The following is a 14,881-nucleotide window of genomic DNA, read 5'->3' as shown; positions in this document are numbered from 1 at the left end:
CCCTTTCTTCTACCTAACTAATTAGTTTTCATTAAGTCTTTTGGTGCTACGATGCAAATTAACATCATCTGCAAGGAAGACTACTCAACCTTTTTACTTACAGAATTCAAAGATGCAAATTAAATATTACTCTAATTTAGTCAGGCTCCCTCCTTTGTAACTGCTAACATTGCTTCTCTTCTACCACTTTGCAAGAAATGACAATTTAGCATGCCAAGCTTTAATAAATAACAAAAAAGTTTTAACTATAAATGGTATATGCATCCCTTTGTCATGTTACTAAGCTCAACTTGCTAGTCAACACAACACACCATTGTCAAAACAGAAAACAGCCTGAACAGCAAGCTTGAAGGACCATGTCCTGTTTATAGCTTTATGTAACCAAGAAATTCACAACACACATTCCCAAGAACTCATTTTTACATAACACTCTCCTTCACATTGTTATATTTCACTATAGTCAGTGCTTTCATCAAGGAAACATTTCCATGCACAGACACACGGCAGAACAGCCAGTGCTATTTTGGAGGGCTGCAGATATAATTTTCTCCTTTTAGATCATTTAAGCAGATAACCAAATTCAAAGACCCAGCTGTTGAACTCTGGATAAGGCACTTCCCCCAAATGAGCAATAAAGCACCAGGCCAGTGTGCAAGAGAGTCTGGTTGTACCTTTTCTTCATCATTTCTACCTAAACAAGGAATAGTTCTGTAGCAATTGGGCTCTTCCAGTCTGAAGCGATCTTCCTGCAACAGCTTGTGCAGCTTTATAAACTGCTTCACATTCTTCCCTAAACTTACTAGTTATGGCCATGTAAATATTTTGAAGACTTTCAGAAATTTATTCTATAATGACTCTACTTTAAAATAAACTCAAGGTGCACTTCAAAGGGGCATGCAAGATATTCATTAGAACTTGTGAAATATTACCATGAAATCACAATAATAAAATTTGAATCTGTCCATCAGCAGTTCTTAACCATCTACATAAACAAGTTTTTTCAATCGAGGTCTCACATGATTTCAGTCCCTGAAAAAAGAGTTGCCTTAAGGCATGCATAGAATACACATCACTAGTGCTACCTGGAAGAGTTCTATCTTCTCTCCTCCTCCCTCCCAAAAGGGTACCAATATAACACCCAGTTATCTTAATATTTTAAATTCACCCTTTGCTGCATAGTCAGCTGCATATATTTAAAGTAATCCTCTGCTCAAATCCTTGGAGTAGTCTAGGAGTAAAACCTGTTAACTCACCACCAACAGAAGATTAAGAAAGAAGTGAGATTTAGTTTCTATCGAAAACAAAAAGCATATCTCACTTCTGGGGTTCTTTATTATTTTGTCAAAGACATTTTAATAGAATTATTCTGGTATTCTGGTCTAGTGTTAGTTCACGACCAAAATCTCAGCTTTAAGGAAAAACCCTCATTTTATACTGTTTTGAACTGCCAGTAGCTTTATGCACTCCATTTTAATTTTTCCATTTAATGAATGTTCTGCAGTTCTAGAAAGATGAGTTATGCATTTTTGTTCACATACAAAAAGACAGTCTAACAGATGTAAACTATTTATTGAATATTTGCCACCAATATTGTTAAATACATAATCTTGCAGTTTTCCGCTTTCAAGTTAAAATGTCAGAAACAGAACACCAAATATTTACAATTCTTATAAGGAATGTTACATAATGACACATTAAGGCGTAAATTCTTTTGGCTTATAATTCTGAAAAGAATGATAATAGCAAAAAGTGATGCAAAATCTTCATCGTGAGATTATGATTAAGCTACAATGTTTTACAAAAATATGGTGTAAGATGGCAATAATCCCATTCAAAATCCTGCATTAGGCCCCTCAAGAGGGGCTGATAATTTATACAGTCAAAACTTTAAAATTTACATATAAAGGTACCCTATCCACCATTGAAAAGTACAACTCTCAACATATACATTTTTCAGGCCACAGTTTTGAAGGTCTGGAGTATCAAGTTGGTTTGATGAATTAGTCGGTTGGCACTTATGAACACATTTATTGCCCTGTTAGAAGAGAAAGATATTGCTTCAGACATTTTTAGAAACATATCATTCAATAAATACAGCATTAAGTTTGGGCAACTAAATATACTGGCATCTAGGCTCTGCAAACTGGGAGCATATTGAGGTTTCACCATATCGTGATCTACCTGAAGCTTACTGCTAGCAAACAGATAGACTTATTTGCATAGCTAATCCTAGAAAGACTATGTTTATTGGCAGGAACTTAAAGACGCTGGCTCTCAATCATCACTGACATCTCAATCATTTAATTCTGGGGTTTTAGCTAACTAAGAAAAAGAGTGGAACAGATGATCGTTAAATGCCTGTTCTTTTCAAAGCTGAACACTTCATCCCCTAGTAATTTCAGAATTTGCAACTCTTTCCTCAAGAAATACTAAGCATGCACACACATGGAAGTGACATACTATTTTAGTTATCTTTGTTACGAAAGAGGTGTGGGGTCACTGAGTTTTTCAGCTCAGTAATGACGTCTGTGAGCATTACCTTCTGGTGGGAGCAGGGTATCTTATCAACATGCAGTTCAGACAGATTTAAATTACTTCTGATTCCACAAGGATATGAAATACAAGCCTTACCAGGGATTTCTTGCAATACTGATAATACGTAACACACTTTAAGCTTATGCTCACAATACACAGCACAGCATTCACTTCACATAGGGCTAAACAAAGCTGGGCTCTTTCAGTATGGCTGGGATACATGTACAACCCATACAACCCTTTCCCCATTTTTTCAGTCAAATAGTTTCCTAGTCAACTGAGTCTGTTTAGACCTAGTTCATGTGAAGACTTATCTATACATCTGTTCAGTAATCATAAAGCTCCCAAGGTCTAAATTTCTCATTTTGGTATCATAACCAAATTTAGCCCCAGTTTCAGTAAGAGGAGAAAAAAAAGAATGCTTTGATAGGAGCAAGGTAGTGTTCACGGCTGGTCTCAAAACTTCTCTCTCCTTTAGTAATGCACCATCCCCTGGGTGCTCTTAGTCTTTGCCAAGCTCAACAAGACCAGACATGAAAGTTAGTTCTCATCTTTAAAACAGTAGCACATAGAACACTTTGGCACTGTCAAAATCTGAGGCGGGATATACTTATCATCCGAATCGGTCACTACAGTGAAATATACAAGAATAGTGACTTCAAAACCCAAGGTGAAGACCTGAAAAAAGCCTCAGTTTGAAGGCTAAAATGTCCAAATATAAAAAGATTAATCAGCAAAGTAATTCCAAATACTGCAAAGCACTATAAGGAGCTATGAAGAAAGGCCAAGAAAAATCTAAATCAAAGAAAACACTGCACAGATGTTTAGTGTTTGCAAATGATATTTCAAATAGGTAGGTTACTTTTTTCAATAAAGCATTCATAAATTTTTTGTCCTTGTATATACACTGAAAAAAACCACAAAAGGCCATGAAATTTAACTTCACATATTCAAATTCAAAGCTAATATCGCACATGGGTGTTGTATGGTGTGGCATTTAACAGATTTCCCTTTCCTCAAAGGCATTACAAAAGGATTAAAAGTATTTTAAAGCAGCCATGATGGTCTGAGGACACAGGTGAGGAAAAAAATTAGGCAAGTCCTGAAGAAAGTAGCTTAACACCCCAAAGCTTGTCTTATTTTCCCGTTAGTCAACAAGACCTTTCATTACGTAAAATGGTAGTACAAAAACATACTTACTTTCCATCTTTAAAATAGGTTTTCAGAGTATCACTGAAACTTTTGGAGTATTTTACAAACTCTTTCTTTTGGTGCTCAAGTGCCTAAGAAACAGAAACACCAGGAGCAGAGTCTTAGTTCACATATTGTTTGGTACAGTCAGAATCTTTATGTCAGCCAGTCTTCTTCTCAGTTTAACATCATGTAGGTATAGGAATTTTTAATTTTTTTTTCTTTTTTTAGAAGACACACAGAGAAATCGCCCTCTTCCTATAAAACTGCCAAGACCTACCATACAACAATCCTGTTGTTAAAATATTATGTCATTGACCAGTTAAGCTCTCCTATTCATCCTTTGATCAAAAGGATGTGCTTCCTCTTACACAATTATACAATATTGTATAAAAAGAGTTATTGCACATACCCGCCGGTTCTGGTATTGGTATTTCTTGAAGACATTATTTACTGTGTCAAGAAGTTCCTTTATTGCACTCGCGATGTCCCTATTTGGCAATAAAAAGATAGTTGTAATATCCTTAAGCTATCCTATTTAAATTTTGGAATTTAATGCCCTTCTAGTAGTCAAATACTTCTTAAAACAGTCTCTACAGAATAAGTGTCAGACAGGATGTAGGAAGACCAAATGCAAAGAGCTAGACCAGTGACATGGGAATTCAAACTAGAAATCCGCAAGTTAAGTTTGGTCTAGTAACATGGGGCTCTCATTAAAAATCCTCAACTCTGTCTGCTCATTTATAAGCGAGGATCAGGCTCCTTTCCAATGGGAACAGTGTTACTAGCATCTCCTACAGCATTTGAACATTCCAATTTAGAAGTTTGACCCCTCAATCTGCAGAAAAATACTTAATACAGTACTTACTTGATTGTCTGGAGAAACCTCACTCGGTCATTGATCTCATCAGGAATCTTACTAAGAATCTGTTTAAGTGCTCGTGCCTTTTCATTAAGATCTTGGAATTCTGGTTCTGGTCTTTCAATCATATACTCTAACAAGAACAACATATTCAAAAATACCATTAGTTTTTCCTCAAGTCTCTAGTGACAGCTAAAAAACACTACTTCACAAAATGCAGCAGTATTACCATGTTACATTCAAAGGTGAACAGCACAAAAATAGCCATGACCAGAAAACTGCAGTGAATAGACTCTGCATCAACAGAAACACAGTCCAACAATAATCTTTATTATTGCAAGTTGGAAAAAGAGCGCATCTGATTTTATCTGAGACCCTGAAGACACTACACTAATCAAATACAGTATTAAAATAACTTAAAGCCTACTGTATGCTCCCCTTCTCTGACAGTATAACTACTGCTTTTAATTTGAAGCAGAGAAAAGGAAGGTATTATACTCCATATATGCTTTTTTTCTGGTTGTTAGCATTGCAAAAGGTGAACTACGCACCCACATAAACATAGTTCTAAACATTCATTTTCTTTCTCTCTCTGTATTAGTCAGATACATTTTTAGGGAGATTTAACTTCTTCAAAAGAGTTACTCAGAAAATACAAATATTCTTCTATCATGCTGAAAAAAAAACCTATTATGAAACAAATAACCTCTTCTAAAAATAGGCATAGAGAAATGCATGTTCCTAGTTAACACTATTTAAAAATACACTTATTCAACCTAAGAGATAAGATATTACCTTCTACATCATCAGCTGCCATACGCAGAAGAGACTCTGTGAAGTTCACATCCACACTTTTCTTCTCCAGAATTTTCATAATGATGTCCTGTGTAAGACCTGGATTTTCTTTTTCAGCCTATACGGCAAAGAAACTTTTTATTCTCAAATATGCAAGACCTGAATATTGCAAGCACAAAGGCAGATTTTCATGTAACTTGCCTCATATACTGCAGGAGTTTGCTAGAACCTTTAAAAGTCTACTGGCTGTAGACTAGCAGATTACATTGAAAACCATTCTTCCACTACAACATCCACTTTTCTTGGATTACATCAGTGATTTTGTATAAACAACTTTTCCAATAAGCCTTTCCACTCATTTCAATTTGAATAAGAAAGTTTTTCATTAAGTTCTATATTCTGTTATATTTTCATAAACACTAAGCTTTGAGACAATGATATTGTATCCATTGGGATTTAATTCACTCAAACACAGGTGCTACTCCCCCATCTTCCACATGACATTTTATAAATGTGCCTCTTATGAATCACATCATATGCTCAAACATCATCTTGGAATTGCTTTTTCAGAAAAAAACCTTTTGATTGATGACATATCTAAGTAAAGCTAAGCTAGACCAACATTGGAGGTATTCACAATACCTGTGCTGCTATCAAAAAATTATGCTGTGTTGAATAACAATGAGGGTGTGTGTTTTTTTTAGCTAGCACTACCTTTTCTACCAGTATCTCAGTTTTTACATGATTTGCATTCAGCTTAGCTCCGTACCACCAGTCGTAAAAACAGTTAACTTGTACGAGCTCTAGTTAAGACTTAGATTTAAGTGTACCTAGACAGTCTTAAGTGTAGAAACAGGGAAGTATTACTTAATTGCATAGCTCACATGTTAAGATGTGTCATGTCTACCATTATTTTTGTTTAAAGAATTTCAAAAGATCACCACTTCAATAAAGCAGTATAAAGGAATATCTGTATTTTCATTCTTTAGGAATATAATAGAAAAGTTAGAAGAATCTTTCTTCCATTTACTGCTGGATGCAAATACAAACATTTAATTTATCTTCATCCACAAAAAAAAAAACCCCATTACCATTCACTTTGGAGACCATTTTCAAAGTCTGCTACATGCTTATTTCTCATGAGCACCAAGTCTACATAATCTTGTCATATTTAGACTAAGTTTATTATCTTATTACCTTCACTGACTGATTCCTCATTTAAGCTTTTGTACTACGTGGACAAGACAAGATTCTGGTTGTTTAAAACTGCTCAATATGCTTGTATCATTCAGAATTCTACTCATAACATTTGCAGATATCTCAAAACTTACAGCCCATGCAATTGTCCACTTTATTTTTATTTTTAGACTATTGGATCAAGGATGCAGTCTTCAAATACAAAGACAAAAGGAAACAAGACAGCTGACCTTTTAGCTTCATCATATATGGTTTACCTTTCAAACAATCATTCTTCAATACAAGTTACTTCTCACCTTAATAAAAGCTGCTCTCAGTGTCTGAGCTGCAGATAGATTTACTCTTTCTAGCTGCAATAAAAGTTTAGAATTATTAGCAATTCTAATATTATCATAACAAAACAAGCCAAGTACTCATGCCTTGCCTTATATAGCATAATGAAAAAGGGAATTGACAGAAGCATTCAAATTACTGGTCTCATTTGAGGGAGAGATACTGTAAAGTTTAATCCCAAAGGAAAGACTTCCCCCCCCCCAGATAAAAACATAAAAATCAAACATGTCACTGGACGTATTTTGCAGTTATGCAGCCTACAGCAGAAGTCTGACAGAAGCTTTTGAGAACATCTTGACCATCTCTGATACTTGCAGAAAAACAAATATCCTATTAAATTATAGCCATTAGCAGTAAAATTAAAATGTATCAAGCTGTTCACAGGTACATGTTCAACTGTATGTTACTTCCTGCCATACAATGCCGGACCTAGCATTTTTGTGAAAAACCTCTGTAAAAGGTAAGAAAAAAGATCAGGGCCAAGACAAGCAGCAATCTTGGACGAGCATGAAATTGTATTCATGGAAAACAGGGTAAAACAATACATAGAAAGAAGATGGTGTTAGACAAAACTTTCCCAATCAAGATGAGCAACCTGTTACTGTGATCATATTTCCCAATGTAAAGGGGATTATTACATTCTAAAGCAAAATGTAGCTTACCTCATTAAAGACAGGGTACATAACAGCATAGAGAGGCATGGAAACCATAGAAGTGGTCTCTGCTTCATTCTTCATCTCTTCCATTGTCATCCTCATTCAAAGACCCACTTCTCAAGGAAAACACTATAGAAGCAAAAAACTCCTCATTCACTGAAACGTTTCTTCTTTTTCCTCGTTGTGCAAGAATACTTGAAGAACTTGAAAAATATATTGTCCTTAGGTTGTGTGAGAAAAAAAACAAACAAAACCCAAACAATTATGAATGCTCATGACTGACAGGTTCTAAAAATGAAAAGGCACAGAACAACATTAGTTTGTAACTACCTAGAAACTAGGAATTACTTATAACATGAGTTGAGTAAATATGGAATGACTACTTCATATAACTTCAAAACCCTAATTGAAATCTATCAAGTGAACAGATATTTTAAAGAGTACAGTACTACATGTTACTTCAAGTTCTTATGGATTGAATTTTCCTGAAAGTGGTTTTATTTGACATGTATTACAAAAAATCTTGCCACCACTCATAAGCAGCAGCATAAGATTCCTAACAACTCACATATATAAAAAGCTTGAAAAGCATTACATGCTATAAACCCCAAACCATACAGATGCATTATGACAATTAACATTAAGACTACCTATAAATACTCCATATTTTTGCATATGCATCAGCTGTAATTCTGCTGGACATCAGTGCCTACTTTTTACTCCTTTTAACTCCAAATACTACATCTTTGTTTTTATATAAGCAAAAGTCTTAAGTCGTGTTTCCACTCAGGGTGTGTCAACAGCTATGTTAACTCAATGGAAAATTATTGTTCCAGTAACTGAACCCAGGTTTTGGAAGTTCTCCACCCAGTCCAGCTCATCGTATCCGACACGGAGTGATCATTGCTCAGTCCCTGAAATTATGTGGAAAAAGAAAAAGGTGACCCTGTGGTTCATAAGTCTTTGTTACAGTTGTTATATTTTCTTTGTTATATTTTCTATTCATAATATTCTTTTAAAATATTTTATATAACATAATTGAGTTTAAAGACCTAAAGTCCAAGTTAGGAATAAAGATACACAGAAAGAGATTAACAATTTTAATTTTTAGATTTGCTTGGAGTATTTAATGCACTAGAGGTTTTTTTTTCCTCCTAGCAAGCTTCAAACATCAGGCATTTTTTATGTTCATGTAGTGATTTTATGATATTTTAGTAAGAAGTTTAAAAAGTGAAATTTTTAAGAAACAGCAAAAGCTACTAGAGGAATCAGTATAACTTCCCAATAGTTTGAACAGGTTAAAAAACGCCAAGATATTTCTTCAAGCTATATTCCTCATTATGCTCTGCACTGACTAAAAATCTTCAAGCTGTTTAAATAGAAGAACAGATACTCTTTGTGGCCAGGACAGGTATAGTAGTTTAGCTATAATTATACAAGTGAAATTTGTTATTGATTACAGTAAGCACAGAGAAGAACTTGGATGACTACAAATATCATGCATGTCTCATCTGAGCACGTGATTAGGCAGTATGAATATACCCAAAAGTGAGAAAAAAAGTGAAGAACTGGTCACACTACAGAAGCAGCCAACAGTTAAAACATGATTTGAAGAAAAATTAAACATGAATATAGTAACAAGCAACAGCTCTTTATACAAGTCTTCTGACATGGACTACTTATTGCAAAATCTCATCTTTGTTTCTCTTACTGTTCCAGCCCTTCAACATGACATACACGAGCAGATTCCTATAGCCACAGAATAGGATCACTGAGACTTAAAAAAGGGGTCTGTATAAACAAGGTACGTCCACATGGATGGAATTGCAAAAATCAGGACTCTTGCATTTTTATCACCTACCCATAGCTATTTTACAGCTCTCAAGGACACGGAAGAATACAAGTGAATATTCATCATTCCTCAAAAAGGTGAGTATCTTTAAAGAACTTGTTTCAGAGTTACATAAATTCATGCAAGGTCTACTCACATGGGGGAGAGGGAACTTGTCTGAACAAGTTTTCACTCACAACTGCAAGTACAAGCTGTCTCATTTATTATACATGCATATTCCCTGCACTAAAAACTCTGGCATGTAAAGGGCAGAGTGGATGGAGAGCTGTTTGTTTTACTGTTTAATTCTGTGTTTCTGGAAGTTCCGTAAAAATATATACTCATGCAAGATACTACACTAACAAGCACCACTGAAGACAGCATTCACAGATTAATTTACTGCAAGTTTTTATCTAGAGTACTGTATTCTCAACAGAATAAGTTTTTAAAAGTTAAATCAGGTCATTGAGCATTGTTCTAGTCTACCCAAAAGATTTTTGATCACAGGAAGAAGGGCAAAAAAGGACAAAATAACCATTAGATATAATTACTTTGTTTTTACCGGTTAGCAGTATCCACAAAGAAAAGGAAACACTACTGAAATGATGGATTTTTATGATGATGAAAACCTATTATACTGTGGACTGCCATGAAGAACTCATTTTCTCCTGAAGAGCCATAAGCTATTGTTACTAATCCACAGTACAGTTAAACCCCCATATAAAAACAATTATACACCATCTACTACCTCTTTACCAGACACTGACACTCTTCAAACAAAGTACAAAACCTTGGATTTATATTAACACAAAGGATACAAGTTTTGCGACTGAAGGCAAGAGGTAGATTTAAATATACATGCACAAAAGAAATACCCAAGAACATCAAAATACTTTTGTTGCCAACATACGAAAAGAAATATATTCAATATATCACACTGGTGGTTCATTATTCCAGAAGTCTTCCCATTTTCCAGAAGATACAACATTAGGTACTGTCATGCTGTCATGCAAGTATCTGACTGCTAACACTGCCACACTATTTGTCTTTGCAGCTAGGGATGAACTTCACATCTTTCAGCTATAACTCAGATGCGCTGCAGTCTTTGCTAGTGTTAAATAGCAGGGATAAAAATCTTCACAAAAAACCCCACATTTCTTTGCATTACAGAAAGATAGTTTGCCATTGCTGCACTAAACCACATACAAATATCTTGGAAGAAGGTCTCAATCCTCATTATGGACCAAATCCCCATGAAAACTGAAGTTTCTGTTCTATTATTTAGATAAATTATTAGAAAGTCCACTAGCCTTCAAAATGGCCCGACTAAAGCCAAAGTTTAACGCACATTATCGTGCAGCAACTAGGAGCTTTCAGTATTTCTTTTGGTATGTGATCAAAAGCAGCCATCTGCATAGCTGCCAAGCTTGATGGCAACACTGTCTTCTAAAAGCTTAACTTCAGTTCACTCCAATCTCAAGAGAGTCTTTGATTTGAGATGAGTTTACCCTGGTTTCACCTGCCAATTGGTTTTTTACATTCTCAAAAAAATGGAGTAAGATTCCATGAGAAGGTGATTTATTAGAACAGCACAATATAGTCGCATGGTTCAGAAAATCCTGGCAAATTGTTGTAAGATGCAAAAAAGGTGTTACTTAGCTGGCAAACTTGTTAATTGGTCTGAGGGGGAAGACAAGGAGAAGACAGTAGGATATGCTGTCTGGAATAGACAGACTGCAAAATATTAATCTGCACGCAAGCCTCATCTTTTTTGTTACAGTGATCCCACAGATTCAAATCTGTATATGTGTGATTAGAAGTCAAGCTTCATGCTACATCATCAGATGAAATCAACCATCAGAGAGAATGTACAGAACAATACAGGGAATTTAAAGAGAATCTAAATTTGAGAACTATGCTAAGATGCCAGCTAATTCAATCCTGCTGCTCAGTCTTAAACCATCGAACACATCAAGCTGTATTCCAAGAGAGAGACTAGTATAGTCTATTCTATATTAACATGGAGTATATACTTTCACTGTCAGTACAAATCTTACATTCTAACCTTTAAGTTCTAGCACTAAAATATCCCAGCTATTCAGCAAACACTAAGAGAACTGGTATATTTTAGATGAGGAACAAATTTGGAAGGATTCTTTGATAGACCCATTCCCCCATATCCATCCAATGACATTTTAAATCATTGAACTGAACTTTTATCAGAAAAAACTACATTAAGATAAACTTCCTGTAAGCCAAAAAGGGTAAATAGCAAAAAACACCACACTTCCCAAAAGGTACAACTACTGTTATCAGTATCTAAGGTGATAATTTGCTTTCTCTAATCCGTGTCATTTACTGACAGACTTTTGATCATGCACTAAAATCAAGTAGCAGATCTGCAGAGCTACTTAATTAGAATATAACCATCACAGAGTGCAGTAATCTTCCCCAAACCCACATCTGCTCATTGGCCAGGGTGAAAACAAGCAAGGTATCCATGAAAGTAAGGTATTTGTTTAACACTATCTTTTGAAACAGTGTTTAAAGAGAAGAGAGCAGAGTCTCATGATTACAACTTTTAAAGAGTTTTAAAACAACAGAAACATTGGTTATCAGTCAGCAGGATTTCAATCTTCAGTTATGTCATCAGTAGATCTACCAATACACTGATGTTGTCTCTATTCCCTTCTCCAGGCTCCATCTACCTTTGATCTGGAAAACCGTAAGCACCTAGACATCAATACTCTTTTTTAGAAAAGTACTAAAGAGGAACAAGGCCTGAGGCAACGATCTACCAGAATTATTATTTCAATGCTTGGCTTCTAGCAAAAATTATAGTTCTATTCCTGCTAGAAAAGGCTATCCTTACTGCCAAGAAGTTCTGCTTCACTTTTTGCAGTGAGGATTCAAGAGGAGGTCTTACCTTTAACCTGATCGGAGACCCCTGAGTTAACAGAAAAACTAATTTAGGTTCAGGAAGAAAGAGTGGTGGAAGGGAAATAGCAGCACGAATTCTATCCTGAATTTGGAGGCAAAGAGCTTGGCTCCTATTTGTACGACCAGTGTGCATGGGAGGAGGGAGTTTAGGTAATTTACTAATTACAGTTGCAAATTTTACAGAAGAAAAAAAAATTGCAGAGTATGCTCTTTTAACTACATGCATACCCCACACATAGCTTGGTAACTAAGTTTCCCTTATTAATGGTCACTTAAAAGAAATTTAAAAAAAAACAAAACAAAACCCACACTCCTTTTCCTTGTCAGATGGTAACTGATGTGCCAGCTCTGTATTTCAATTATAGACTGTAATTATTTCCCATTGTATAACTTAGACTATATGGTACAAAGCTTAAAGGCTTTGTGCTTCAGATACAGAACTACTTTCCTTCTTTTTAAAACTGAGGTGACTTCATGACAGTATGGTTGAATTCATTGGAATTGGCATACAGATCAACTGCTACCTGAACAATCTCTGTATTTTAAAATCAGTAAAGATAACAGGAAGCAAAAAAAGATACTCTGCTGTACTGATTCCATATTCTGTTAACTCTTACACCCAGCAGTTTCACTGAAGAGTTAACAAAAGCAATGTCACCAGAAAATAGCATTGAAGTTTTAAAAGTATCTTTAAATACCTCTCACTAGAATAGAGATACGCAGTTTTCAAAGATCTCCACACACATATAATAGCCGCTTACAGTTGAGTTCACCCTGACAAAGCATAGCTGCTTATGCATTTGATTATTGTAAGAGCAATTTGTATGACTAATTCAGAAATCACAGGAACTCACAATAAGCCCAAGATGTCTATTTTTAGAATCATATCCACTTAAAAACAAAATCCAAACCTAAATCCAAAAATCCAAACCTGAAGTCAGGCTTACAATTAGTTCATATTCTTTTGCAATCCTGAACTTCAAAATGGAAGTGATTTAGTCTGTCCTAATACATCCAGCTTTTGTGTCTGCCGACCACATGAGAAACTATAGCCTCCTGCACTGTGCCCCAATTTCACTAGTTAGCAACATTAATATTATTGTATGGTATAACTGAAACAGCTCATGGTTCTTAGCATATATAATTACAACAACATATCCCTGTTTCTCTTCTTTTCCCTCTCTGGGAATGTGAAAGTAAAGCTATTACTCTACCAGACACTAACAGGTAAGACACAGTTTCAAACGTACAAATACAGTCCAACAAGTAAACAAACACCAGAGGGCAATTAATTCCCCCGATAACTGGAACAGCACAAACCTGGCCCAAGGTTTCAGCCATCTGCCTGTGCCCCAGCATGTGTAAGCTGCAGGAACGGAACCAACCAAACTCACCGGTTAAGTGAGCAGTTTAATGGGACACCTAAGCACTGAACGGTGCAGTTACCAAGAGGAGCACAGCCCGGGGTCTCGGCTCTCCCTGCCCGGCACTTTCGCCCTCCGCCGCGAAGCGGGGCGGACCCGGAGCCGCCAGGTTTGCGGGAAGGAGCCGGGATGCCTTTTTCTCCCCCCGACCTGAGGAGACACTGACCGCGCCGCCGGCACTCCCCGCTGCCACTTGACAGCGCTCCGCTCCGACGTTAGGACGGGCTAAAAATAATACACATCCGGGCCTACGCTGCCCGGGCCCGGGCGTCCACCCCGGCCGCCCTCCCGGGGCTCGCCGGCCAGCGCGGGGCGGCCCGGGCCGAGGGGCCTCAAGCCGGGCGGCCCCCCTCGACCGCTCTCCCCACCCTAAACAGGGGAGGGCCCCAAACGACCCGCGGCGCCGGGGGACGGAGGGCTGCGGGAAGGACAGGGGGAAGGACAAGCCCTCGCCCCGCTGCACCCCCGCCTCGGGGCGAGAGGAAAGAGGTCCCCCGCCCGCCTGGGTCGGACCCCCTCCCCGGCAGGGAGGGAAAGCGACGCGCTCCGCCTTCCCCACACGGCGAGGCCCGAGGCCGCGCTCACCTGCGGCGGGAGCTACCGGCGGCCCCCGCCGCTCCTCCACCCGCCCCGTCCTCCCCCCGCCGCCCCTCGGCCAGGCCCCAATGCTGGAAAGAGTTTTACGCTTCTAACGCGGCACAGCCCCAAAGGGCGAGCCAGGCCCTGCGCAAACACAGTAGCGGAGCCCCCCACCCTCCCAACGCCCTCGCTCCTCCGCGGGCACACGCCAAGAAGGGAAGGGCAGCAGCAAGACAAGGCACACAGCACCTCACCTCCCCCCGACCCACGGAGCCCTCAGAGCTCTCGAGTGGGCTTCGCCGCCGCGCCGGAAGCGCCTGCGAGGAGGAAGCGTCCGCCGCTGTTTCCACACACCAGGCGTTGTCCGGAACTAACCGGCAGCCGCACGGGCCCCTGGGGTTTGTAGTCCGTCACCCGCGACTACAAGCCCCACGATGCCACGCGACACGGGGCGGAGACAGGCGGGGGCCGAAGGAGGCGGGAGAGCCCAATCGGAAGGCGGGGCCGGCGGGGGAGGGCGGAGCCTCCGCGGGGCGGG

At 38.3% G+C, this 14,881-nt stretch overlaps 1 protein-coding gene across 1 annotated transcript; it reads right to left on the bottom strand.

Moving 5' to 3' along the window:
• Positions 1 to 1,550: 1,550 nt before the first annotated feature.
• PDCD10 (programmed cell death 10) lies at positions 1,551 to 14,725 on the bottom strand. Its single transcript, XM_072867645.1, has 8 exons — positions 14,598 to 14,725; positions 7,576 to 7,790; positions 6,877 to 6,930; positions 5,384 to 5,501; positions 4,595 to 4,721; positions 4,139 to 4,217; positions 3,736 to 3,818; positions 1,551 to 2,035 (listed from the first exon to the last, which is right to left on the bottom strand). Exons 2-8 carry the CDS (start codon positions 7,669 to 7,671, stop codon positions 1,954 to 1,956), a joined length of 639 nt encoding a protein of 212 aa, XP_072723746.1. The 5' UTR covers positions 7,672 to 7,790; positions 14,598 to 14,725; the 3' UTR covers positions 1,551 to 1,953.
• Positions 14,726 to 14,881: the final 156 nt, after the last annotated feature.

This window comes from Ciconia boyciana, chromosome 7, assembly GCF_034638445.1.
Source record: "Ciconia boyciana chromosome 7, ASM3463844v1, whole genome shotgun sequence".
Taxonomy (NCBI): Eukaryota; Metazoa; Chordata; class Aves; order Ciconiiformes; family Ciconiidae; genus Ciconia; species Ciconia boyciana.
The sequence above is the reverse complement of the archived record's forward strand: the minus strand, read 5'-3'. Positions and strand labels throughout refer to the sequence as shown.

What these genes read in the sequence shown, in the direction of transcription:
- PDCD10 (XM_072867645.1), bottom strand. Translation starts at nt 7,671, where the DNA reads ATGAGGATGACAATGGAAGAGATGAAGAATGAAGCAGAGACCACTTCT. An exon ending in TGTACCCTGTCTTTAATGAG is followed by an intron (nt 6,931 to 7,575) that starts GTAAGCTACATT and finishes CTTTTATTGCAG; the next exon opens with CTAGAAAGAGTAAATCTATC. An exon ending in GGCAGCTGATGATGTAGAAG is followed by an intron (nt 4,722 to 5,383) that starts GTAATATCTTAT and finishes TGTTCTTGTTAG; the next exon opens with AGTATATGATTGAAAGACCA.